Source organism: Mytilus trossulus, chromosome 2 (genome assembly GCF_036588685.1).
Source record: "Mytilus trossulus isolate FHL-02 chromosome 2, PNRI_Mtr1.1.1.hap1, whole genome shotgun sequence".
NCBI classification, from domain to species: Eukaryota; Metazoa; Mollusca; class Bivalvia; order Mytilida; family Mytilidae; genus Mytilus; species Mytilus trossulus.
The window spans coordinates 11118668-11145423 of NC_086374.1; the positions used below are offsets into that span (position 1 = coordinate 11118668).

The 26756-nt window shown below is 32.6% G+C and overlaps 1 protein-coding gene across 2 annotated transcripts; it reads right to left on the reverse strand.

Moving 5' to 3' along the window:
• Positions 1–1603: 1603 nt before the first annotated feature.
• On the reverse strand, positions 1604–26523 carry LOC134706471 (peroxidase-like). Of its 2 annotated transcripts, XM_063565440.1 has the most exons (18): positions 26365–26523; positions 25650–25775; positions 23963–24070; positions 22454–22516; positions 21684–21809; positions 20130–20237; positions 18355–18544; positions 17800–17963; positions 16456–16632; positions 14301–14337; positions 12270–12391; positions 11541–11645; positions 10895–11008; positions 8911–9403; positions 6757–6957; positions 5258–5418; positions 2375–2480; positions 1604–1857 (listed from the first exon to the last, which is right to left on the reverse strand). In XM_063565440.1, the coding sequence occupies exons 1-18, from the start codon at positions 26438–26440 to the stop codon at positions 1794–1796; spliced, it is 2541 nt and encodes an 846-aa protein (XP_063421510.1). In that variant the 5' UTR covers positions 26441–26523; the 3' UTR covers positions 1604–1793. The 2 variants fall into 2 exon arrangements, with proteins under 2 accessions (XP_063421510.1, XP_063421511.1); XM_063565441.1 differs by lacking the exons at positions 21684–21809; positions 22454–22516; positions 23963–24070.
• Between the last annotated feature and the right edge of the window lie 233 nt (positions 26524–26756).

Below are 26756 nucleotides of genomic sequence, written 5' to 3' on the forward strand. Positions count from 1 at the left end.
TCAATAGATATAAACAATTCACCAAAGTTTCATGGACATTGGTGAAAGCCTTTTTGAATTATTGTCCGAAGTGTTGAAAATCCCCTCTTTTATGAATAAAGCCCCATAAATCCCAAACTTAAAATCTGAAATTAAAAAAAAACGAAAGGGAGCTTACGTCAATAGATATAAACAATTCACTTAAGTTTCATGGACACTGGTGAAAGCCTTTTTGAGTTATTGTCCGAAGTGTTGAAAATCCCCTCTTTTATGAATAAAGCCCCATAAATCCAAAACTTAAAATCTGAAATTAAAAAAAAACGAAAGGGAGCTTACGTCAATAGATATAAACAATTCACTTAAGTTTCATGGAAATTGGTGAAAGTGTTTTTGACTTATTGTCCGAAGTGTGGACGACAGACGGTACGACGGACAGACGGACGGACGGGACGGACAGACGGACAACGGTATACCATAATACGTCCCGTCTAAAAGACGGGCGTATAAAAACAGAAAAAAAAATCCTTAACATTACCAATTCTAGGGCAGCAACCAAACAACGGGTTGTCCGATTTATCTGAAAATTTCAGGGCAGATAGATCTTGGCTTGATAAACAATTTTACCCCGTCATATTTGACTAAATGCTTTGGTTTCAGAGTAATGAGCCAAAATCTACAATTTATCTCTATTTTCTATTTTTAGTCATGGCGCTGGGTCGTCTTGGTTGTCTGGCCAGGTTACCGGACACATATTTTGAACTCGATACCCCAATGATGATTGTTGCCAAATTTGGTTTAATTTAGCCCCTTAGTTTCAGAGGAGAAGATTTTTTGTAAAAGTTAGCAGACGACGCCGGACGACGGACGACAGACGACGGACGCCAAGTGATGAGAAAATCTCGCTTGGCCCTTCGGGCTAGGTGAGCTAAAAAAGGAAATATCTTACAAATTTTCCTTCTAGATACTAGCTTTTAGTCATAAACAAGCTTCTGTCCTAGGTTGGTTCAAATCCAGGATAGTTTAAGAAAGTTATTAAAATTTCTAAAATTTTAACCACAGAGTGAATATTTGTGGACGCCTCCGCATCCGCTGAGGACGTTTTGAACTTTCCTTGATTTAGGTATTTTTGCTATTTTTACTTTGAATACATGTGTCCCTTTATTCAACCGTCTACCAAAGACAAGATTATACTCATGACCCACGAAAAATTCAATCCATCGTAAAGATAGTAAATTAAATGTCAAGTTACTTCAGTTGCATTTTTTTTAAATAATTTTGTTTTCGTGAACACCATTCCTTTTTTTAAAATGGAGAAAGCCATTTTAGTATGCTCTTCAACATTTATTTTTTGTTACTGTAGCGTCACTTATTAGTCTACTTTAGACGAAAGGATGCCTTGCGTACAAAAGCCTTGTGTCCAGTTACTACCACTGCGTCGATTACACTGCTTCTGGAGGTGTCCTTCTGTATGGGATCACCATACTTGTAGTCAGTAATCAGTGTTGACATGATTCACTTTTAATATGATCATATTTATAAATAAACTGTTTAAAAAATAATAGTTCGTACAAACAAAGATTTTTATTAACGTTTTAAACAAAGCGTCATAGGGTTGTTTTTTTTTGTAAACGAATTGCGCGTTTGGCGTACAAAACTATCAGCTAGGTATCTTACACCCGGATATTTAGAATAGATCCAGTAAATATCTTAAAGTAACTCAATCATATTTAAAAAAAAAAACAGTTCCAAGTCTCTGGTTCTTTATTTCATCAGAACTACACCGGAATACATTGCAAATATACGTTTCGTTAAACTTATTCCTGCCACAAACTGAAATCCAGGCCAGTCAAGGACGAACAGTTACACAAAGGATTGGCACTACAAAAAAAATAAGCAATAAGTGATATCATTGAGATTGAAACATTTTAATTAACATTATTTATATTTTTAATTACGACCTCATAAACAAATGATTTTATTCAGGATATAACTTAGCTACGAAGTGTTGTGATGATATCCGGAATCAAAGTTACATTTTGTAAATAGATAATGCATTTACTGGTTATCTAAGATCTACCAGGGATTCCATAACAAAAATGTACACATCAAAATATTTAGTTTCCCAGAAATGTCGATCCTTGAAGGTTAACGAAGATAAAGAAGAGACAATCACAGTTTAACTGTGTAATTAAATTTTAACCGCTGATTAAAATTCTGTTTATATGCTGAGTGCCTGATGTTTGTCTTATCTAATGCGGGGGTCTAATTATATGACATTTAGGCTCCTGCTATACTTTCTATCTATAATTAACAAGCACAAACACATCCTTTTGAATCGTCGGCAGGTTTAACACGTGTGTGATCTTATATCTTAACAGGTTTCTGTTATACTTACTTATTATAATTAACAAGCACAAACACATGCTCTTGAATTGTTGGTATGTCAAAAACTTGGCACGTCAACTTTGCTAATTTCACCTGTTTAATAGAGTTCAGTTGATCTGCAAAATAAACACACATTATTTACCGGGTTTGTATTAACATGACCAACACGACATGTGCCACATATAGAGCAGGATCTGCTTACCCTTCTCAAGCACATGAGAACACCCCCAGTTTATGGTGGGGATCGTGTTGCTTAGTCTTTAGTTGTCTATGTTTTGTCTTGTATACTTTTATTTGTCTGCTTGTCTTTTTAATTTTTAGCCATGGTGTTGTCAGTTTATTTTCGATCTATGAGTTTGACTGTCCCTCTGGTATCTTTTAAGTAACAGTATGTGCCGCCGAAAAGAATTTAACCCAAAGAAATCATATGAAATTTCGAAAGTAAAGGAAAAGTATGTAAACGCATACATGTATATAAATGTCATGCTGACATGAAAAGAAATAATGTATCTTGATGGATTTTTACATAAATGCTACACTAGTGTGGTTTTGTTTTGTCAAAACTAAAAACATACAGCCTCAAAATGCGTGAATCTTTCATTTGTTACCAAGACCTTCTTTGGCAACATTTTTAGGAATGTTGGTTCTCAAAGCTCTTCCACTTCGTACTTTTTTGGCCTTTTTAACTTTTTTGGATTCGAGCGTCACTGATGAGTCTTTTGTAGACGAAACGCGCGTCTGGCGTATAAACAAATTTTAGTCCTGGTATCTATGATGAGTTTACTGATCCAGTGTTAACATGTTTGGTCTTTCATACCAATATCGATCACTAATTTGAACTTCTAACCAAGTGTACGCACGATTTGTGTATCATACCAAAACCTGTCACTAATTTGAAATTCTTACCCAGTGTAAACATGTTTGTTCTTTCATACCAATATCGATCACTCATTTGAACTTCTAACCAAGTGTACACACGATTTGTATATCATACCAAAACCTGTCACTAATTTGAAATTCTTACCCAGTGTAAACATGTTTGTTCTTTCATACCAATATCGATCACTCATTTGAACTTCTAACCAAGTGTACACACGATTTGTATATCATACCAAAACCTGTCACTAATTTGAAATTCTTACCCAGTGTAAACATGTTTGTTCTTTCATACCAATATCGATCACTCATTTGAACTTCTAACCAAGTGTACACACGATTTGTATATCATACCAAAACCTGTCACTAATTTGAAATTCTTACCTAGTGTAAACATGTTTGGTCTTTCATACCAATATCGATCACTCATTTGAAATTTTTACCCAGTGTACACACGATTTGTATATCATACCAAAATTTGTCACTCATTTGAAATTCTTACCCAGTGTAAACATGTTTGGTCTTTCATACCAATACCGATCACTCATTTGATTTCTTACCCAGTGTACACTCGATTTGTATTTCATACCAAAATCTGTCGCTAATTTGAAATCTTTACCCAGTGTAAACATTGTTGATTTTTCATACCAATATCGATCACTCATTTAAAGTTCTTACTCATTTTCTTCATTTGAAAATGCCTGTACCAAGTCAGATATATGGCAGTTGTTGTCCATTCGTTAGATGTTTATATCATTTGATCTTGTCAGTATTGATTAAGGACTTTCCGTTTTGAATTTTCTTCGGAGTTCAGTATTTTTGTAATTTTACTTTCTACCCCGAGTAAAAATGTTTGGTCTTTCATAACAATATTGTCACTAAATAGAAACTCTTACCCAGTGTAAACATAATTGGTCTTTCATACAAATATTGATCACTTATTATAAAGTCTTACCTAGTGTTAACATGTATGTTCTTTCATACCAATATCTTACACTTATTACGAAATCTTAACTATTATAAACATAATTGGTCTTTCGTACCAATATCTTATACTAATTATAAAGTCTTACCTAGTGTAAACATGTTTGGTCTTTCCTACCAATATCTTACACTAATTATAAAGTCTTACCTAGAGTAAACATGTTTCGGTCTTTCCTACCAATATCTTTTACTAATTATAAAGTCTTACCTAGTGTAAACATGTTTGGTCTTTCCTACCAATATCTTACACTAATTATAAAGTCTTACCTAGTGTAAACATGTTTGGTCTTTCATTCCAATATCTTACACCAATTATAAAGTCTTGCCTAGTGTAAACATGTTTGGTCTTTCCTACCAATATCTTACACTAATTATAAAGTCTTACCTAGAGTAAACATGTTTGGTCTTTCCTACCAATATCTTACACTAATTATAAAGTATTACCTAGTGTAAACATGTTTTGTCTTTCGTACCAATATCTTATACTAATTATAAAGTCTTACCTAGTGTAAACATGTTTGGTCTTTCCTACCAATATCTTACACTAATTATAAAGTCTTACCTAGTGTAAACATGTTTGGTCTTTCCTACCAATATCTTACACTAATTATAAAGTCTTACCTAGTGTAAACATGTTTGGTCTTTCCTACCAATATCTTACACTAATTATAAAGTCTTGCCTAGTGTAAACATGTTTGGTCTTTCATACCAATATCTTACACTAATTATAAAGTCTTACCTAGTGTAAACATGTTTGGTCTTTCCTACCAATATCTTACACTAATTATAAAGTCTTACCTAGTGTAAACATGTTTGGTCTTTCATTCCAATATCTTACACTAATTATAAAGTCTTGCCTAGTGTAAACATGTTTGGTCTTTCATTCCAATATCTTACACTAATTATAAAGTGTTGCCTAGTGTAAACATGTTTGGTCTTTCATACCAATATCGATCCCTTATTTTAAAGTCTTACCTAGTGTAAACAAATATGGTCTTTGAACCAATATCTATCACTAATTATCAAGTCTTACCCAGTGTAAACATGCCTGGTCGTTCGTACCAATATCGATCACTAGCTCTTATCAGCGAGAATTGTTTGATGGATAAGCAGGTAAATGTAGGTCCAAGGATACTTCCTCCGGCTGACTCTTCTGTCATAGCCCCTACATAAAGGTCGATGTCGTCGGCATTACTGAAAACAGTCAAGTATACTATTTCATAGAAGAACCTAGGTATCATGCTTATTGACGCATAGAAAAAATTTCAATACACACATGAGTAATTTATATAATTTCGAAAAAATAAAGGTGTAGGGTCCATTATTCCTGTACTTGTTTTTCTAAAGGGTCGAAATCTGATTGTTGCCAAATCCTACTGAAATTCGATGTCTGTATTATACTCTTAAAATACCTGTTCACAATTTTACACATACGTTGATTTATAATGCATATTCAATAAAACATATCTTCCTATATCTATGATGTCAAATTTGCATTGACGGACATGACTAAACACAATGCATTAATATAGCATCACAAAGACAATATTTAAATTTACTTCCAAAATTAAGTTGAATATGGTTATGTCCTTTCTATAAAGTTGTGGTTTTTGTAAATTCAATCGCACTTAACAATTTAACGGCTTGCTCTGAAATAAGTATAGTATTGTTAAAACCTTCACGAACCCACATTTGGCGGTAATATCATCAATTATTTGAAAGTTGAAAACGTTTGAAAATAATTGAGGAGAAATTGGCCACATTCTTTGAAGATGTGCTAGAGAATGTTTTAAATGGCATTTTAAGGTTTCTAAAAGTTTAGTGTCCATGAAAGACGCGTTTGTCATCAATAGGGAAATATGTGTCATGTAGCAGCTATATCTTAATATTAGGGGAAAACAGGACAACAAAACTAAAGGTACAAATGTAGAGGGTCATGTAATGAAATTTCGTCTGAAGCTAGTAAATCTGCTACACGAAGTCATACTCATTTGAAAGTCTTGACTATTATTGGCATAGAAAACTTAATTGAACCTTCTTATGAGTTGTATATATTAGTTTTGATGGCATGTGTGTCCGTGGAAATATTTTACAAGACCTTTATAACTGACAACAGATTGCACAATAGAAGAGGGGGGCCCTCATAGAACAAACCGGCTGTTGGGACCCATTCATTAGAAGATAAACAAATTGTGTTCATATTATTTAATTTACTGGTATAATTTAATAAATATGTCAAATGTATTATTTAATTTATAACTTTCTTTCAAAAATGCACACAACGGCTGCAATAAAACATACTGCATAATATATATGGTAAATGGGCAATCCTACATACAAACAAACCAAGAAATAATTGAATAATTTGTTTTGTTACAGAAAAGTTCGAATTAAAGGTCAATTAAAATATTATAAGATATCTCTTTCGTGATGAATTAATTCGTCATTAAATTTTCTTTATAAAAAAACAAACGTCTAAGTAATTTCAATGAGTTACAACCTGAGTTTTAAACATTATTCTACTGTAATAACCTGTACAGATTTCTGAGTGCATTTGACGATTCCCAGTCGTGGTCCTCCAGTATAAAATCATCAAAGGACACCGGTTTCAAGCCACAAAAGGTTCGGAAATGATTGTAAGTAGATATACCATGGTCTCGTCCTCTTTGTATGTTACGGGCAGCCAGATCTTCACCTCCAAACAGATAATTACGGTATTCGTCTTCCATAAATCTATCAATGAAAATACTAAAACATTCACAACATTACTAATCGTTATACACCCGACGACTTTTTCAAAGTTTTAACCAATGAATTGTCTTATAATAATACGATTTCAGGATGATAAAGTATGCTAGTTTTAAAGGGGAAACTTCAATTTAGACGGATTACTATAAAAATAGAATGGAACGGAAGTCAAGAATAAGTTTTAGCATTGCTGAATTTGCCATTGAAGTTGAGATTGTTATTGAATAATATTCTTCACTCGGTATGATATTATTCACCGTCAAATGCAGATCGAAATCGTTCACTGTTGCTGTTAATACGTTGTAGTGTTAAACCTCGTCCCAAATACTTGACGAGGATTTCAAAGTGTAAGTTGTTCCTTCTTTTCAGCAAAGGAATTTTTTTTTATCATTCTTTCATTTCTTGGGATAATTCAATTAAAGCCAACTGTTCAATATTTAATAATATCAACAACATTTCCGTTTTGTACAAATGAAAACGGAATATTCTAAATTAAAAGAATTTAAAAAATAATAAAAACAGATTATCAAGATGTTTGTAAATTCACACTTGTGAAGTACAAACACGTCAATGAGTCAGCAACCTAAAAATAAAAAAATTACAAGACACCTATAAAACAACAAGACACCTATAAGACAACAAGACACCTATAAGACAACAAGACACCTATAAGACAACAAGACACCTATAAAACAACAAGACACCTATAAGACAACAAGACACCTATAAGACAACAAGACACCTATAAGACAACAAGACACCTATAAGACAACAAGACACCTATAAGACAACAAGACACCTATAAGACAACAAGACACCTATAAAACAACAAGACACCTATAAGACAACAAGACACCTATAAGACAACAAGACACCTATAAGACAACAAGACACCTATAAGACAACAAGACACCTATAAGACAACAAGACACCTATAAGACAACAAGACACCTATAAAACAACAAGACACCTATAAGACAACAAGACACCTATAAGACAACAAGACACCTATAAGACAACAAACACATTAAGCTGTACATGTGAATAAAAAGTACTGAACACCGAGTAAAATTCAAAACGGAAAGTCCCTTATTAAATGAAAAAACTCAAAGCTGAAACCAATTAAACGAATGGATAACAACCGTCATGTTCCCGACTAAGTACATGCATTTCCTCATGTAGAAAATTGTGGACTAAACCTGGATTGTATGAGTACATAGTTCAAATCAACCAATCAATTATGGATTATATGAAACAGCTGTGATTTTCTGCAATTACATCTTTTATATAAATCTTTATAGTTGATGTCTGTATAACTAGTAAAAGCTTTTTGTCTCAGTTAAAAGTTAAACCCACCATTCTTCTTCTCTTCTTTCCGTTGGTTGATATTGTCGATCGTTTGGTTTGGTTAACTACGATGCAGTTCTATTTATTTTTAATTATCCTAGGTTTTCGGTATTTGTTAAAAAAAAAATAGAATAAAACCCCAAACCCATGAAGAAATCAAAAAGCACAGTTCCTTATTAAATGGCAAGATCAAACATAAAATCCAATGGAAAAAAACTGTCATATTCATGACTTGGTACATGCATTTTCTAGGGTAGAAAATGGGGGATTCAAACAGGCTTTATCGCTAGCTTTTAAGACAGTCACATAAAATGTCACCACCAATATTAACAACGATGTTGGAATAAAACAGAAATATAATACATTTTGATATTGTTTTGCATTATTGACATATTTGATTTGTCAGAACGACTTACCTATCGTTCTTCATAGATTTGTCAGGACGACTTACCTATCGTTCTTCATAGATTTGTCAGGACGACTTACCTATCGTTCTTCATAGATTTGTCAGGACGACTTACCTATCGTTCTTCATAGATTTGTCAGGACGACTTACATATCGTTCTTCATAGATTTGTCAGGACGACTTACCTATCGTTCTTCATAGATTTGTCCCAAGACATCCACCTAACATACGCAGTTAAATTCAGTCCACCATTAGCATACAACATCTCAGAACATTTAAACGTATCTATAACAGTATACCAGTCCATAAGACAATGGTCATCCAGCAAATACGCTTGATGAGCAGGCAGAATAGAGTGACCCCATCGAAATGCAGCTCCCAGAAATTCGTTTCTGATCTGACCATTGACTGTGGTGTTATAATCATCTTGATATCCAGTATCATTTACACATAGCTTGTTGTTTTTGGAAAGGTAAGGACCTAATACTTCTGGCAGATACTCTTTATAAACAATGTTTTGAAACAATGCTATGAGAATTTTTCTAGCCTCTTGATAGAGTTTCTCATCGTTCCAATGAGGATTGATTTCAGTTAAATTGTCTGCAATCCAATTGTGCGCTCTTACCATTAACAAATGAGTTGCTCCAATAAAGTTAATATTGTCAACCCTGGGGTCACCTGCAAATAATTATAACTATTTTACTTTGCATCACAATGGAAATTTGAAGCATGTGCCCTTATATACACCTTATCGCTTATCCCGGATGACCCGGCCGCTTGAACTTTTGACGCATAAAACAATCACTTTTCCATTGTGGCATCAGATTACGGGAACCTGTGTGATATCCAGTAATGACGGACAAATAGCGATAAGGTGTATTATTTTCCACCTGAGAAATTAATCAATTTAAAGTTGTAGGACAGATGTGCAAAAATAAACTGCATCGACTAAATTAAAAGTTCAAACATCTGAAACTAATGGAAAACAACTTTCATATTGCTGATATAAAAAAATCTGGTTTCATAGATAGCTAGTAACCTCTCTTTTTGACAGTCGCATAAAACTCTATATTACTGTAAAAGCAGAAATTTTCGTAGGGGATTTAATTTCGTTTATTTCGTGGATAAGAAAAGTACATACTAGTATATTGACAACAATGAGTATATACATGTAGTGGTCTAGGCCTATCAGACATTAAGGCCCCTCGGACAATCGGTTCAGCCGGGTGGGATGTTCGGTTTTTAGAGAATGTATAGAACGGTAACGCTCTTTAAAGTGTCCGTAGGTAGACAATTTTACGGCAACATTTATGTACAATGCAAATATGTTTTTTGTGGAAATAAATATTTCAAAGCTTTTATCACAGTTGATATATTTTGCACAACCCATCGCGTTGGTTTAATGTGGCATTCTCGAACTGAATATATCACCATTCATTTATAAAATCCAATTATTCCCTTGAAGAACTTGTGCCGTCAAGACAAACAGACAAACAATAGTACACATGACACAATAAAGAAAACTAAAGAATAAGCAACAAGAACCCCACCAAAAACTAGGGGTGATCTCGGTGCTCCTATATAAAACACACTTGTTCATTATATAGGATACCATTCATCTTTATCCGTTGGTTGGTACTTGCTATATATTTGTGTGTACACAAAGCCAGCTCAAATGCAAATTTCTATAAATGAACCATTGAAAAAATATTGTGTATCGTAAGAGTTTTTCGTTTATGTTAAATTCAACTTTAGTTTAACAAAAGTTGAAATTTTTTAAAAGAAAATAACGTTGATCATGTTTTTTCTAAACCTTTTTAGTCTCTTTTTTTTTCCGGCCCTGGTGACAATTTTGTCGCGAAAGATGGACAAAGCTTTCATCAACATTTAGGTTCCGTCTGTGATAAATTTGTTTTAAGACACCAATACCTTTGTCAAACCATCATGGAATTTTATGAAATATGGACAAGGTTTATGATTAAAAGATATTATCAAGAGCAAATCATAAATGAATATATTTATGTTTCATTTATCCGTATTGTACAGATAATTTAACTTTAGATTTATGAGTTTGACTTTACCACTGGTATCTTCTGACTCTCTTATACATATTTTAGTTGAAATGAAAACGGTAGTAAATATTAAAAGTGAGATAAGTTCTTTTTATACCTGTTTTTTGACAATATCCGCTTCCGTTTTTCTTTTTCATGGGACATTCTATTGTATCATTTCTTTCTGGTAAAAGATGTTGTCCTTGTTCACTTATTTTAACATTTAGTCTTCCTACAAATATAGCAAGTTTTGAAAGTATCAGTGAGATTCTCGGTATATCTTATTCGAGGTTGTTATAAATTACACCTATGAACCTGTGTAAACACTACGTTTTCACTGTGATCTACTAATGCACGATCGATACACATGCAAGGGGCCATAGGGGTTCCAAAAATTTGAAATTGAAACAAAATACATTAAAGCTTTGGGAAATGATTAAAATATGATAACGAATGTTTCTGCCTCGAATTGATAACATGTACACAAGCCATAATATAAAAAAAAAATATGTGGTATGATTGCCAATGAGACAACTATCCACAAAAGACCAAAATGACACAAACATAAGGTTGTTCTGAACTTTCATCTGTTTTGAATTGTCTCTTTGTTATATTGTCTGATTTTTGTCTGTTGTAGATTGTCAGTTGTGTGTTGCCTCTATCAGGATTGTCTCATTCATTTTTTGTTTTAACAGTGTCCGTAGTTAGCTTTCTTGATTTAGTTTCGCGATATTCATCATTCGGTTTATCAACACGTTTGTTACCTCCTGTTAGGTTTCTCAATTCCATCGCTTCCTCGTCAGAATTACCATAGGTAAGAGAGAGATCAATATAGGCTGTTTGAAAATTGTTGATTTCTTTATAGTTATCTACAATGGAAAATTATAGTTTAACATCAACATTAAGTTGTATTACGATCTAAAGGTGCTCATAATCATAAAAAACTAGTTCAAAGATAATTTTCAACTGTAAGATAGACAATGTTCTCTATATCTACAATGCAATCACCACTCTCTATGGGGAAAGACCTCATGAGCCATATGAGTGAAATTGGACCCTCTCCAACGCCAAATTTAAGTCCAGACGGGATTTAGGATCATAAATATTCAAAACTGGATGGCAATACAAGTTAGGGTCTTGTCCGGCAATTTGAAAAAAAGTAAACATGTAGAACTTTCAAACAGATAATGAAAGATCGACAAAAAATACATAGTAACCGATCTTATATCCGAAAACGGCAAGGAAACAACATAAAAAACGTCAAATTTAAAAAAAAAAAAAAAAAAAAAAAATCAACCTTAATGTATTCTGCAGTTTAAACATATCCTACATTTTTTTTCTATAAAATGTTTTTAAGGTATTATTTTCCTTTCTTCTATCATTTCCATGGGGTTACCGAACTCCCTTTCATTACATCAGCCGTTGAAAGGCTGTTGCTGACGGCGTTTAACCACTCACAACGTGATAATTCATCTGTGGTCCGATAAACTCACCTAGAGGGTTAGTACTATTTGGTAGGCATCCTTTAGTACCAACAATTGAACGTGTAAAATGTTTACACTTCACTGTGTAATACTGGTCCCAATCCGGTACAGCAATTGTCAAACATCGTTCACTGTAAAAACACGGAAATAATAATAACATGTACCATCAGGAAAATTCAAGCTAGGATAACCGAATTTCGAACGAAAAATCGAACATATTTTATCAGTCCAAATGCAATGGCAAATAAAACACTCTTCTTTTAATGAAGGCTTGAGAGCAATTACAATGCAATTTCCCATATGATTAATTTTTCTATTGGACATAAATCTTTTAAAAATAATTGATCGGCACTGATTTTCAAAGTTGCCCCAAATATTGTGCTTATATGAACTGGCAAGAATTGTACACGTAAGAGACATAAAATGCAATATTCCATAAAAGAGATATTTGGTTACTCTTTTAAGCATATTTAATCAGCACTGATTTTTAAATTTGTCTTGCTGATATAAACATATGATATAAGTTTCATAAAAATCTTTAAAAAAGTATACACAAGAGAGCGCTATCAAAGCAATTTTAAAAAATAAATAATATTTCCAAGGGGCATTTGTATTTAAAAATAGTAGGATGGCATTATTTTTTCATTTGTCCGAGACATTGCTGATAATTTTATACTTATAATATAAGTTTTGTGAAAATCTGTCATTTGAGAGCGGCCCAGTATTTATATATAGCCCAGGTGGTCGTGTGGTCTAGCGGGACGGCTGCAGTGCAGGCGATTTAGTGTCACGATATCACAGTAGCATGGGTTCGAATCCCGGCGAGGGAAGAACCAAAAATTTGCGAAAGCAAATTTACAGATCTAACATTGTTGGGTTGATGTTTAGACGAGTTGTATATATATATTTCTCTAATTCTATGGAAATTTATCCCTTTCTGAACCCATTGTATAACAAAAATTTAATCAACGTGTGGTTGCTGGTGATCTCAAAAGATCATTGGATGATTTTAAGGGTCATGACCTTTTTAGCTAACTGAATGAATCAAAATATGATAACAGGTGTTAATGAAATTGACAACTTCGTGCAATGTGAAAGGCACTCGAAGGGGATGTTCGGTTAACAAAAAAGAAAATGTCTTTTTAATCATTAGAGAAACAGATTCTTACATAGTTACTCGTGAATTATCGGATTTATCCAATCTCGATAGTTAAATTATCAATTTTAAAGTCCTCGCCGAGACGGCTCGGACTTTAAAATTGATAATTTAACTATCTCGATTGGATAAATCCGATAATCCACTGGTATCAATGTAAGAATCTATATATATTTATCAAATGACTAAATAAATCGATTAATCTTACAGGGCGATGGATCATGTACTAGTAATATGATTCAGTACACTACAAAATATAATGTATAACAAGTCAAAAAGGGAACAACAAAAAAAGTTACATAACCATAAAATAGCTATAAAATGAACAAATATCAGATATTTCGGATAACAGATATCCTTCTTCGGTAATAGCATGATGTCAATCATGTCAATATATTCAAATTGAGACACTATAAAAATCTTGAAAAGTTATACATTATACAATGTAAGCGAACATCACAGACGCTGTTACAATTTTAAAATTTCGCAAAGACTACAAAGATATGCCAAAATAAAAAAAGAGATTTTTGCGTTGTGAACTGGCTCAACTCTAAACATTCAAATGTGGTGACAGTTGAGATGTTACAACTGCATGTATAGCATTCCCTAAATAAAAAACAAAAAATGCCCTTACCGATCCAAGTTGATATAATATTTCAAATTTGACAACGGTAGAACAATTGCAACATATATCCGCCCCGCAATTCGTCGCTTGGGGTATACAGCAGACGAATAGGAATTTAATTGTATTCGTTAAGTCTTTCTTACAGTGACGGAGTTTGATATTTAATGTACTGCAGCGTAATGGGTTAAAATGAATAGTGTTTGAAATATTTGTGAACCAAAGTAACCAAATATTAAGTAAATACGAAAAAAATACTTACTCGCCATGATTAGTTACATTACAGCAATCTTTTGGTTCTAAAATACAAATATACATAAATAACTTTGTATTTCTCCCGTTTAAGCTATACCTATGTTAATTTTTTTATATAGATAAGACCGTTGGTTGTCCCGGTTGATTGGTTTTACACTAGAAATTCTGATCCCCTTATAGTTTGTTGTTCGGTGTGAGCCAAGGCTCCGTTTGAAGGCCGTACCTTGACCCATAATGGTTTACTTTTATAAATTGTTATTTGGATGGAGAGTTTTCCCATTGGCACTCATACTAAATCTTTCTATATTTATATTTAATTGTCGTTCTATATATTCAAGCAAAAACAATTGAACGATGTATTTTGTCATTGTGTACCATCAATTTCATTCATTATAAACATGTTTAGTCATAAGAAACCTCAAATTAAAAAAAAATATGCATATGTTTTTTATAACTAAATGGATAGTTTTCATTATACAACTTGTTTACATATACTTTTTTCTGCGGAAAATTCTTTAATTTGTCCACATTTAGGAGAAGTTTACTTCTTTTTAATTGCTTGCTTCCAGGAAGCAATTCGCCGACATATTTTCCGTATGCATAGTGACCCGAGCGTAACCCTCCTCGTACAAATCCGGTGACCACAATACGCATGGGTCTGTCATTGAAATAAACAAATATCTGATTAAACATGTTAAACACGTGCTCAATACCCATGCTTTTTGTGATTTGTTTACTATAAGGTGACAATCGGTAAAACGCGGCTTCAAAACACGGCATTTAATGAGCGACCATATTTGTTAAATCATAACAAACAGAGAGAAAAAAAAATGACGATTATATGATATTTTTGGGAAAAAAATGATAAAATCGTGCACAGAGGACTTAGTTTATGATGATTACATGCATTGGTTCAAGAATTGGAAAAACATTATTTTTCACCACTCACTCGTTTCATATGATTATAAAGTCATATGAAACGAGTGTTTGTAAATATGTCGGCGAATTGCTTCATGGAAGCAAGCAACTAAAAATAAGTAAACTTCTTCTAAATGTGGACAAATTAAAGAATTTTCCTCAGAAAAAAGTATATGTACATAAGTTGTATAATAAAAACTATCCATTTAGATATAAAAAACATATGCATATTTTTTTTTAATTTGAGGTTTCTTATGACTTAAAAGAATTGAATGAATTAGCTGGATAGAACCCTAGGAATATGATATATTAATGTTGACGAAAAAACTCAAGAAAAGCTCTATTAGTGTTTGTCCTTTAACAAAAAGTTTGATTGAGACATTCAACACGAAGCAAAAGCTCAAATTACAATGAAACTAAATTTAGTCTCCTAGTACTAATATGAAAGTATGTTTTCTTTCTTTCTGGATGATAATTACACAGCACATATGCGTTGAAGACTCCGGTATAAGATCAATAATATACCATAACCAGAATAGAAAACATATGAATACTGAAATAGTTAACTGAAAAATAATGCAAAAGAAAATTTACAAAGGCTAAAAAAGACAGACAAATTAAAAAAAAATACAAAACGGATAAATTCTGAAATACAAAACTCACAAATACTTAAACAAAAAACTGACAAATACAGAAGAAGAAAACTGACAAAAACTGAAGGAAAAAATTGACAAATACTGAAATACAAAACTGACTAAAACAGAAAACTGAAACAAAAAACTGACTGAAACAGAAAACTGAAACAAACAACTGACTGAAACAGAAAACTTAAACAAAAAATTGACTGAAACAGAAACCTCAAAAACACTGAATAGAAAATGAATAAATACAGAAATAGAAAACTCACCAATACTGAAATTGAAAACTTATCAACACTGAAAAGAAAACTCACAAATACTGAGATAGAAAACCTGCAATTACTGACTTAGTCTCACAAATACTAATAAAGAAATCTGACAAATACTGGTCAACTTGATAAAAAAAAATCTTTTTATATCAGAAGATATTTTTTAATATAGCCTAGTGTTAATGTATCTTCATTTGCATTCATGTTGTTTGACAGGTGGGTCTTAGGTCATGGGCTAAAAACTGTCCAAGCCTCAGAATTAATACAGATTTACCTTTATACTTTTTGATGAGTACTAAAAACTGTCCAAGAGAGAAGTTTGATATAGAAAATGTACCTTTAGGTTGTTTGGTGAGTCCTAGGTCGTGGGATAAAAATTGTCCAAGCCACAGAAGAGATGCAGTGTGCTTTTCAGACCAATGTTGATTATGAATGGCATCAAATACTTCGTTGCTGATCTCACGGGCACTTTTCAGGTTATCTGATCGTGGAATATTGTCGCTCGTGCTAGTTCCTAAAATACAAGTATTATATAAGAAATTAGAAAAAAAAACAAAGAAAAAAATATAGAAATTTTACTCTTTAATCAAACCAACTTTGTTACTACTGTAACACACATGACAAATATGTATCAGACGACGATTGTGTTTTAATTCAGACGGTGTATATTCCTTAATCCTGTATTAGTAAAAACGTCTCAGGACTTAAAGACATGGGTTCATAGCAATTTGTTAAAAAGAATTTCTAGTGTAGCCTGTTTCGTCTGTCTTTCTTCTGGTATTTCAGTGCCAATGTCCCTTCTTTGGATCAAATGAGTTTTCGAATTCCTTTTTTGAATATATGTGAGTACTAATTCTCATCCTTTTCATGTTAACGTTTTTAGTACCTACTGAGAATGACGCATATCTTACCACACACAGCTGGATATCTCTTCTATCACTTTGTTATATTACTGTTTTTACTTATAATAATTGTGAAATTGAAATTGATTACCAATTTACTTATCACACTCCGACGATTTGTTTTTTTCCGGTGGAATAATACGAAATATACAAAATTATTCCTAACATTTACTCTCTCTTGGATTGGAACATAATTTTTGACATTTCCCTTTTCTCGGTTTAGAACATACTTTGATATAGACAAATACGCGGGTAATTTATCAATGTGGGTGTCTTGCATGTTGAGATCCACGTAACTAAACCTCCGCTCTCATCCAGTGATTTATACCCGTATAGCGTTTCCAGTTACGATTCATTGCAGCTTAAATGTTAAAAACAAACGGGTATTAATACCATCATTAAATTTTGATATTTCTTATGATTTTTTTCAACACATGGTCAGTTTTTAACTATTCAGGATACAATTACGTCTATATATCTAGCACCAGAAAGAACAATGTACCAAGACAAAGCCTAAATTGACTATCGACTGCATGTCATCAATGATTTAACTGCGTGTAAACATTAGTTTTAATCCATAGTATTTTTTTTATTTGTGGAATAAAGTGTTCATAGATACCAGGGTAGAAATATTGTACGAAAGGCACGCGTTTCAATTATAGTTGACCTATCGAAGCTATCAAAGGATAAAACGTTTTCATGTAGTAATTTTTTTTCTGATAAAACCATTGCAACATAGACTTCAAATTTACAATTTGATACACAATGAAATCACATACCCGTTTTAAACATAGGATCAAGAAATCGTAACTGTACAGTGTCGGCTGCACCCCAGCTAGGATTGTCAAGATTATTACATGTACCATCAATTGTTCGATAAGGGGAATCGACACATGGTAGACCCTCATCGCAAGTTCGTGGAATGGTTGTCCCATCAAAATTACTACAAAATATTTTACATAAACAGCAATACAATTACTACCTGAGTGACAATTTGAATTGTAAAAAAAAACAAGATAGTATTGACTTCTTTCGTTTTGTTATTTTATGGTTGAATTTATATTTCATTAGTTATTACTCGATAAAGATGGCATTGAAAAATAGATCCTACAGATAGCCGCTTCTGACTCGATAAAGTGGCATTGACAAATAGATCGTATTGATGGTCAGGCTACACACTCGATAAAGGTGGCATTGAAAATTGGAGTATATTGATACTCAGTCTACTTACTCGATAAGGTGGCATTGACAATTGGAGTGTACTGATGGTCAGTCTATTTACTCGATAAAGGTGGCATTAAAAATTGAATAGTACGGATGGTCAGTCTACTCACTCGAGAAAGGTGGCATTGACAAAAGGATCGTGCGGATTAAAGTCATGAGCATCATAGTAGACAGGCTTCCATATTTCATTATTGGCATCCCATTTAGTATTTTCTGGGGGTTGATAAGAGCCAGAACCGTTCACTGTGTGTTCTTCAGTTACAACTCTGGGTTCCTCAGTTACAACTTCGGGTTTCTCATCTGCAAATACACATATAATTGTAAGTTATTAGATAGCCCATTTAAATAACAGTTTTATTAACAACAGTGTATATGACACTGTGATTTTTAACTATATGTATTACTATTGTTTTCGTTTCATCGAGGAAAAAATAACAAAATTATGAACTCCAAGGCAAATTCAAAAATTGAACGTCTATAAAAACCATATTCATCTGTCGTCTCGACTCTGCCTATACTGTTTGTTTTATATTCACCTTGTACACTGTGCTAAATTTTCTTATATTTACCTGTACACTTTGCTCATGTTAATTATATTTACCTAACCACTTTGCTCATGTTTATTGTATTTACCTGTCCACTTTGCTCATGTTTATTATATTTGTCTGTCAATTTTTCTCATGTTTATTATATTCACCTGTCAACTCTGCTCATTTTTGGTATGTTTACCTGTAACCTCTAGTCAAGTTAATCATATTTACCTGTCCACTCTGCTCATGCTTATTGTATTTATCTGTTGATTTTGCTCAAGTTAAGTATATTTACTTGAACACCTTGTTCAAGTTTATTATATTCACACCTGTCCACTCTGTTCAAGTTTATCATATTCACCTGTACACTCTGTTCAAGTTTAGTGTATTCACCTGTCCACTATGTTCAAGTTTATTATATTCACCTGTCCACTCTGTTCAAGTTTATTATATTCACCTGTACACTCTGTTCAAGTTTATTATATTCACCTGTCCACTCTGTTCAAGTTTATTATATTCACCTGTCCATTCTGTTTAAGTTTATTATATTCACCTGTACCATCTGTACTGGTTATTATATTCACCTGTCCACTCTGTTCAAGTTTATTATATTCACCTATACACTCTGTTCAAGTTTATTATATTCACCTGTCCACTCTGATCAAGTTTATTATATTCACCTGTACCATCTGTACTGGTTATTATATTCACCTGCCCACTCTGCTCATGTATATTATATGTACCTGTCCACTCTGATCAATGTTATTATATTCACCTGTGCACTCTACTCATGTTTATTATATTCACCTGTACACGGACTCCACTATGCTCATGTTTATCATGTTCACTTGTCGAATCTGCTAAAGTTTATTATATATACCTGTCCACTCTGATCAAGTTTATTATATTCACCTGTGCACTCTACTCATGTTTATTATATTCACCTGTACACGGACTCCACTATACTCATGTTTATTATATGCACCTGTCTAAATATATATTTACCTGTCCACTCTGCTCATGTTTATTATATTCATCTGTCAACTTTGCTCAAGTTTATTATATTCACCTGTACACTCTGCTCATGTTTATTATATTCATCTGTCAACTTTGCTCAAGTTTATTATATTCACCTGTACACTCTGCTCATGTTTAATTATATTTACCTGTACACTCTGCTCCAGTTTATTATATTTACCGGTACACTCTGCTCAACATTAATTATATTTACCTGTCAATTCTGCTCAAGTTTGGTATTTAGCTGTCTACTCAACTCATGTTTATTTTATTCACCTTTACACTTTTCTCCAGTATTATATTTACCTGTCTATTCTGCTCCAGTTTATTTTATTTACCTTTACAATCTTTTCCACAATAACCTTCATTACATACACAGAATATGAACCCAGTGTCTTTTTTCACACATTGTCCATGATTACAAAATGTTTCACCCTCTGTACAATCTATAATGATATATAATTATACAGTTTAAATATTTGAATAGTTTTTTTCTTCTTCAAAGAGCTGTTAATTAATAAGACATACATGACAAGAGTATAGGTCGTTGATGGTCTTTTTATGATTTGTTTAGTTGAATAAGCATTTTCAGGTGAATTTCAGTTTGTTCTAATGTTGTCTTTCTACTTCAGTGTCAAATGTTCGTGTAGGCTGAGGTTCAAGAACTTTTCTTACCCTGTCACTTTTTATGCATTGAAAGTCAAAACCATCATTTTTTTAAGATGCTTACATTTAAGGCATTTAGGTTATGGTTATCTCATTGAAAATCATACCATATCTCCGTATAAGTAAAATTGAGAATGGAAATGGGGAATATGTATTTGAAAGAGACAACAACCCAACCACAGAGCAGACAACATCAGAAGATCACCAACAGGTCTCCAATGCAGCGAGAAATTTCCGCATGTAAATGAATGTATAAAATCCAAACAGAGCGCCAAGAACGAGAGGTTAAATATCAAATATGATGATATGGTTTGACTCATTTACTATGTGTATCTATGCTATGCAAATATGCCTAGTGTATACAAACACACCCTTTTATATAAAGAATAAGACTATGAGCTATGATTGTCAATAAGTTTACTCTACACCAGAGACCAAGTGACGAAGCAGTTAACAACTATAGATTATCGTACGGCCTTTGACATTGAGCAAAACCCATATTTACATATTTACACCACTGGGTCGATGCCATTGCTGGTAGACGTTTCGTCCCCAAGGGTAACACCAGCCCAGGAGTCAACACTTTGATGCTCTACAACTTTGAACTTGTTTGGCTTTATAAATATTTTGATTTGAGCGTCACTGATGAGTCTTATGTAGACGAAACGCGCGTCCGGCCTATTAAACTTTAATTCTTGTACCTTTGATAACTAATTGCATAGTTAGCTATAAAAGTCCCCGAAATTACAAAAGTTAATTAATTCATAAAAGAAAAAAGTAGAATCACAAAAACTGTTTGATTTATGTATAAAACAATACCGACAATAGTGAGAAGATATTGACTGCTTACGATATATCTAAGTTGTATAAGATTTTCCACTGTGGTGTTATGAACCTACTTTGAATTTTGATATTGGTAAAATTGAGAATGGAAATGGGGAATGTGTCAAAGAGACACAATCCCGACCATAGAACAAACTACAACAGAAGTTCATCAATAGGTCTTCAATGAGTCTACATTTCAAACTGACATAATCAAATTATTTCAAAGTGTAATTGTTGAGGAAATAAAGAATTTGGCCGTCAGTTTCATCCTGCAAAATAGAATGACTTTTTGGAATGTTGTTACGCAAAATTTAGATTTTTACTGAAAAAATCTGCTCCTATGCGTGTTATATTTCCAGATGCCTTTTGTTTCATGTATATTTTGTCTATCAATTACTTACCGTTAGTAGTACTGCAGTTCGGATTCTCAATAAGGTTATTGCATACACAAACTGGAGTATCTCCGGAGTGTATCAGAACACAAAATTCATCCGTAGTACATCCAGGCTCATTTATAAGATGACAAGCTGAAAAAATTATTCATTGAAACAATTATAATATTTATACGATTCAAACGGAAAAAAACGAACAACATTGTGGTGGTATGCTTTCTTCTGGCGATTGGTACTCATGTAAATCAGAATACATATCTTATTGAAGTATGTGTGGTAACCACATCATTCACAAGCGAAGTCAACGTCCAAAGCGTCCACAAAGACGGCAGACGAAGTATACATATATATCAGAAAAGACGAAAATAGAAATCAATGAAAGTAATTGGATACATGATTGCTGAAAGGAGTCAAATATAAGTACTAGAAAATAACCTCACAAAAAATGAACTGCGAGAAATTTTCAAAACGAAAGTCCCTAATCAAATGTCAAAAAAAAAAACCTCAAACACATCGGATGGATAACAACTGATATATTCCTGACTTGGTACAGCAATTTTCTTATGCACAAAATGGTGGATTGAACAGGTTTTATAGCTAGCTAATAAACTCGTACCAGGATTAACATTTTATGTTTACCTTAGACCACGGTTTTCGTCTACTAAACGAAACCGTGCTAATCTGCGCTAATTAACTAAAAATATTGACTCTTGATTCGTTTATTTAAAAAAATGAAAAACTTAATGTTGAATTTCCGGTAAAATAAGGTAATTACTTACGGTTATTTTCGTCTGTAATGACGTCAGTTGCAACTTTGGGTTTCTCAGTTACATGCACAACATCTGCAAATATACATACAATTGTAAGTTTTTAGATAACAGTTTTATTAACAAGAGTGTATATAAAACTGTAATTTTTAACTATCTGTATTACTATTGTTTTGGTTTCATCGAGAAATAAATAACCAAATTGCCGAACTCCAAGGAAAATGCTCATGTTATTATATTTACTTGTCCACTCTGCTCATGTTTATTATATTTACCTGTCCACTCTGCTCAATTTTATTATAATTACCTGTCCAATTTGCTCATGTTTATTATATTTACTTATCAACTCTGCTTATTTTTATTATATTCACCTGTCTAATCTGCTCATTTTTAGTATATTTACCTGTAAACTTTAGTCAAATTAATTATATTGACCTGTCCATTCTGCTCATGTTAATTGTATTTATCTGTCTACTCTGATCAAGTTTATTATATTCACCTGTGTACTCTTCGCTCATGTTTATTATGTTCACCTATCTACGGACTCCACTATGCTCGTGTTTATTATATTCACCTGTCGAATTTGCTCAAGTTTATTATATATACCTGTCAACTCAGATCAAGTTTATTATATATACCTGTCCACTCTGCTTAAGTTTATTATATTCACCTGTCAACTCTACTCAAGATAATTATATTTACCTATACACTATAGTCAAGTTAATTATATTTACCTATCCACTCTGCTCCAGTTTATTATATTCACCTGTGCACTCTGATCATGTTTATTGTATTCTCCTGAACCATCTGTACATGTTTATTACATTCACCTGTCCACTCTGCTCATGTTCATTATATTTACTTATCCATTCTGCTAATGTTTATTATATGCACCTGTCAAATCTACTATTGTTTACTATATTCACCTGCACACTTTGCTCAAGTTTATTATATTGAACTATACATCTAGTATATTTACCTATCTACTCTGCTCACCTTCATTATAATAACCTTTCTACTCTGCTAAAGTTTATTATATTTACCTGTACACTCTGATCATGTTTATTATATTTAAATGTCTTTCTGCTCATGTTTATTATACTTTCCTGTACACTCTGCTCAAGTTTATTTAATTGATCTGTCCACTTTGCTCATATTTATTATATTTAACTGTCCACTCTGCTCATGTTTATTATATTTACCAGTAAATTGCTCAAGTTTATTATATTAACCTGTTCACTCTGGTTATGTTTATTATATTCACCTGTACCATCTGTACATGTTAATTATATTCACCGGTACAATCTGTACATGTTTATTGTATTCACCTGTACAATCTGTACATGTTTATTGTATTTACCTGTACACTCTGCTTAATGTTAATTATATTTATCTGTCTACTCTGCTCAAGTTTAATATATTTTCCTGTCTACTCTGCTCTTGTTTAGTATATTCACCTGTACACTTTGCTCAAGTTTATTATATCTACCTGTACACTCTGCTCCAGTTTATCATATTTACCTTTACAATCTGCTCCACAATAACCTTCATTACATACACAGAATATGAACCCAGTGTCTTTTTTCACACATTGTCCATGATTACAAAATGTTTCACCCTCTGTACAATCTATAATGATATATAATTATACAGTTTAAATATTTGAATAGTTTTTTTCTTCTTCAAAGAGCTTGTAAGTAATAAGACATTCATGACAACAGTATAGGGTCGTTGATGTTCTTTTTATGGTTTGTTGAGTTCCGCAAGCATTTTCAGGTGAATTTCAGTTTGTTCTCATGCTGTCTTTCTACTTCAGTGTCAAATGATAGTGTTGGTTGAGGTTCAAGAACTTATCTTCCCCTTATATGCATTGAAAGTCAAAACGATCGAATTTTTTTAAGAAGCTTACATCTAAGACATTTAGGTTATGGTTATCTCATTGAAAATCATACCATATCTCCGTATAAGTAAAACTTAGAATTGAAAGGATCTACATTGACAGATTCTATGATACGGATTATAATTGTTTTTACGTCCACCTACATCTATTTAACACATATGACTTAAATTCGATGGAGTCGATTGTTGAACTACTTCACCTCAAATGAATAATCTTCGGATTCTCAAATACATATTTAACAAGAATAAGTTTTAACATATTCTATTTGTTCAAAGCAAAAAGGATAGGACACAAGTGAAATATACTGTCACTTATAAAGTCTTCTCCACGATACAATATGTATATAATAATACACATGGAATATATGAGCATGCATTATATTATATAAACATCATAAACATTGCTAAACTATACGACAAAAAAGAAATGAAGAAAGCCTGAACAACAGAGATTAGGATGATGATGATAATGATGCTGATATGCGTTTTACCTATGTTGATATCATACTACGGTGGAGAGGGAACGAAGAAAGAATAACAGAGATTAAGACGGTGAAAATAATGATGCTGATATGCGTTTCACCTATGTTGATATCATACTTCGGTTGAGGGGAAACAAAGAAAGAACAACAGAGATTAGAATGGTTAAGTGCGTTTCAATTTTTTTAGCAATTTGGACGTTTTGGTTATAAGAAAAAGTTTCTTTTCCAAAAAAAAACATTAGTTTTAATTTCAAATCGCAGACTTCTTAAAGTCAGCTGAGACAATTAAACAGAACCGCCCTTTTGATTAATTAGAAAAGATAATCAAAGACAAAATGACGAAAAACATTAATTTTAAACCCCCACTTGCATGTTGAATCAGATAAATTATACTGTGAGCTCTAAACATGTCACAATTCCTGTAAACTTTGGTAATATTATATTCAATTAATAAGGACCATAGAAATAATGTTTCAATTGATTATCATTCCGAATGACGTGGTGTTTTGAACCTACTTTTAATTTTAATATTGATAAAATTGAGAATGGAAATGGGGAATGTGTCAAAGAGACAAAATCCCGACCATAGAACAAACTACAACAGAAGGTCATCAATAGGTCTTCAAACTGACATAATTAAATTATTTCAAAGTGTAATTGTTGAGGAAATAAAGAATTAGGCTGTAAATTCCAGCCTGCAAAATAGAATGACAATTTGGGATGTTGTAACGCAAAATTGAGATGTTTACTTAAAAAATCTGCTCCTATGCTTGTTATATTTCCAGATTGGTTTTGTTTCATGTATATTTTATCTATCAATTACTTACCGTTAGTGGTACTGCAGGTCGGATTCTCAATAGTGTTATTGCATACACAAACTGGAGTATCTCCGGAGTGTATCAGAACACAAAATTCGTCCGTAGTACACCCAGGCTCATTTATAAGATGACAAGCTGAAAAAAATATTTTATGCTTTCTTTTGGCGATTGGTACTCATGTAAATCAGAATACATAACTGAATCAAGTATGTGTGGTAACCACATCATTCACAAGCGAAGTCAACGTCCACAACGTCCACAAAGACGGCAGACGAAGTACACATATATATAAAAAAAATAAGAAATTATAAATCAATGAAAATAATTGGATACATGATTGCTGAAATATAAGTACTAGAAAATAAAATCACAAAAAATGAACTTCGAGAAATATTCAAAACGAAAGTCCCTAATCAAATTTCAAAATATAAAACTCAAACACATCAAATGGATAACAACTGATATATTCCTGACTTGGTACAGTAATTTTCTTATGTACAAATGTACAAAATGGTGGATTGAACTTGGTTTTATAGCTAGCTAATTAACTCATTATAAATACCAGGATTTAAATTTTATGTTTACCTGAGACCACGGTATTGTCTACTAAACGAAACCGTGCTAGTCTGCGCTAATTAACTAATAATATTGACTCTTGATTCGTTTATTTAAAAAATTGAAACACTGAATGCAGAATTTCCAGAAAAATAAGGTAATTACTTACGGTTATTTTCGTCTGTTATGACTTCACTATAGGCTGCACGAATTCCTATCGTTAGCATCATCACCAGTGCAATCATTATGCCTTGATCTGTACGCTTTCTAAGACCACTTATTTCAAGCAGCAAAAAATGTGTAAGATCGTATTATACAAATTAAACGGTATATGCTGACGATAGAAATGCAACGACAACACACAGAAACATCTGTCTAGATGGCAACATTTGTTTTAAACAGCGTAGGTTTTACAATATGTGACAAATCATTACTTCGTATAGTTACAATAGTAATCGCTGAGTAAGCAATACATCTTTTTTTAAATATCTATACCTTCATGTAATCAAATTTTATTTTTCTCATTTTTTTTTTTTGGGGTAACGTTAACTTACCATTTTT

What these genes read in the sequence shown, in the direction of transcription:
- LOC134706471 (XM_063565440.1), bottom strand. Translation starts at nt 26,440, where the DNA reads ATGATTGCACTGGTGATGATGCTAACGATAGGAATTCGTGCAGCCTAT. An exon ending in GAACTGCAGTACTACTAACG is followed by an intron (nt 20,238 to 21,683) that starts GTAAGTAATTGA and finishes ATATCATTATAG; the next exon opens with ATTGTACAGAGGGTGAAACA. An exon ending in AAATAGTACTAACCCTCTAG is followed by an intron (nt 11,646 to 12,269) that starts GTGAGTTTATCG and finishes TTTCCATTGTAG; the next exon opens with ATAACTATAAAGAAATCAAC.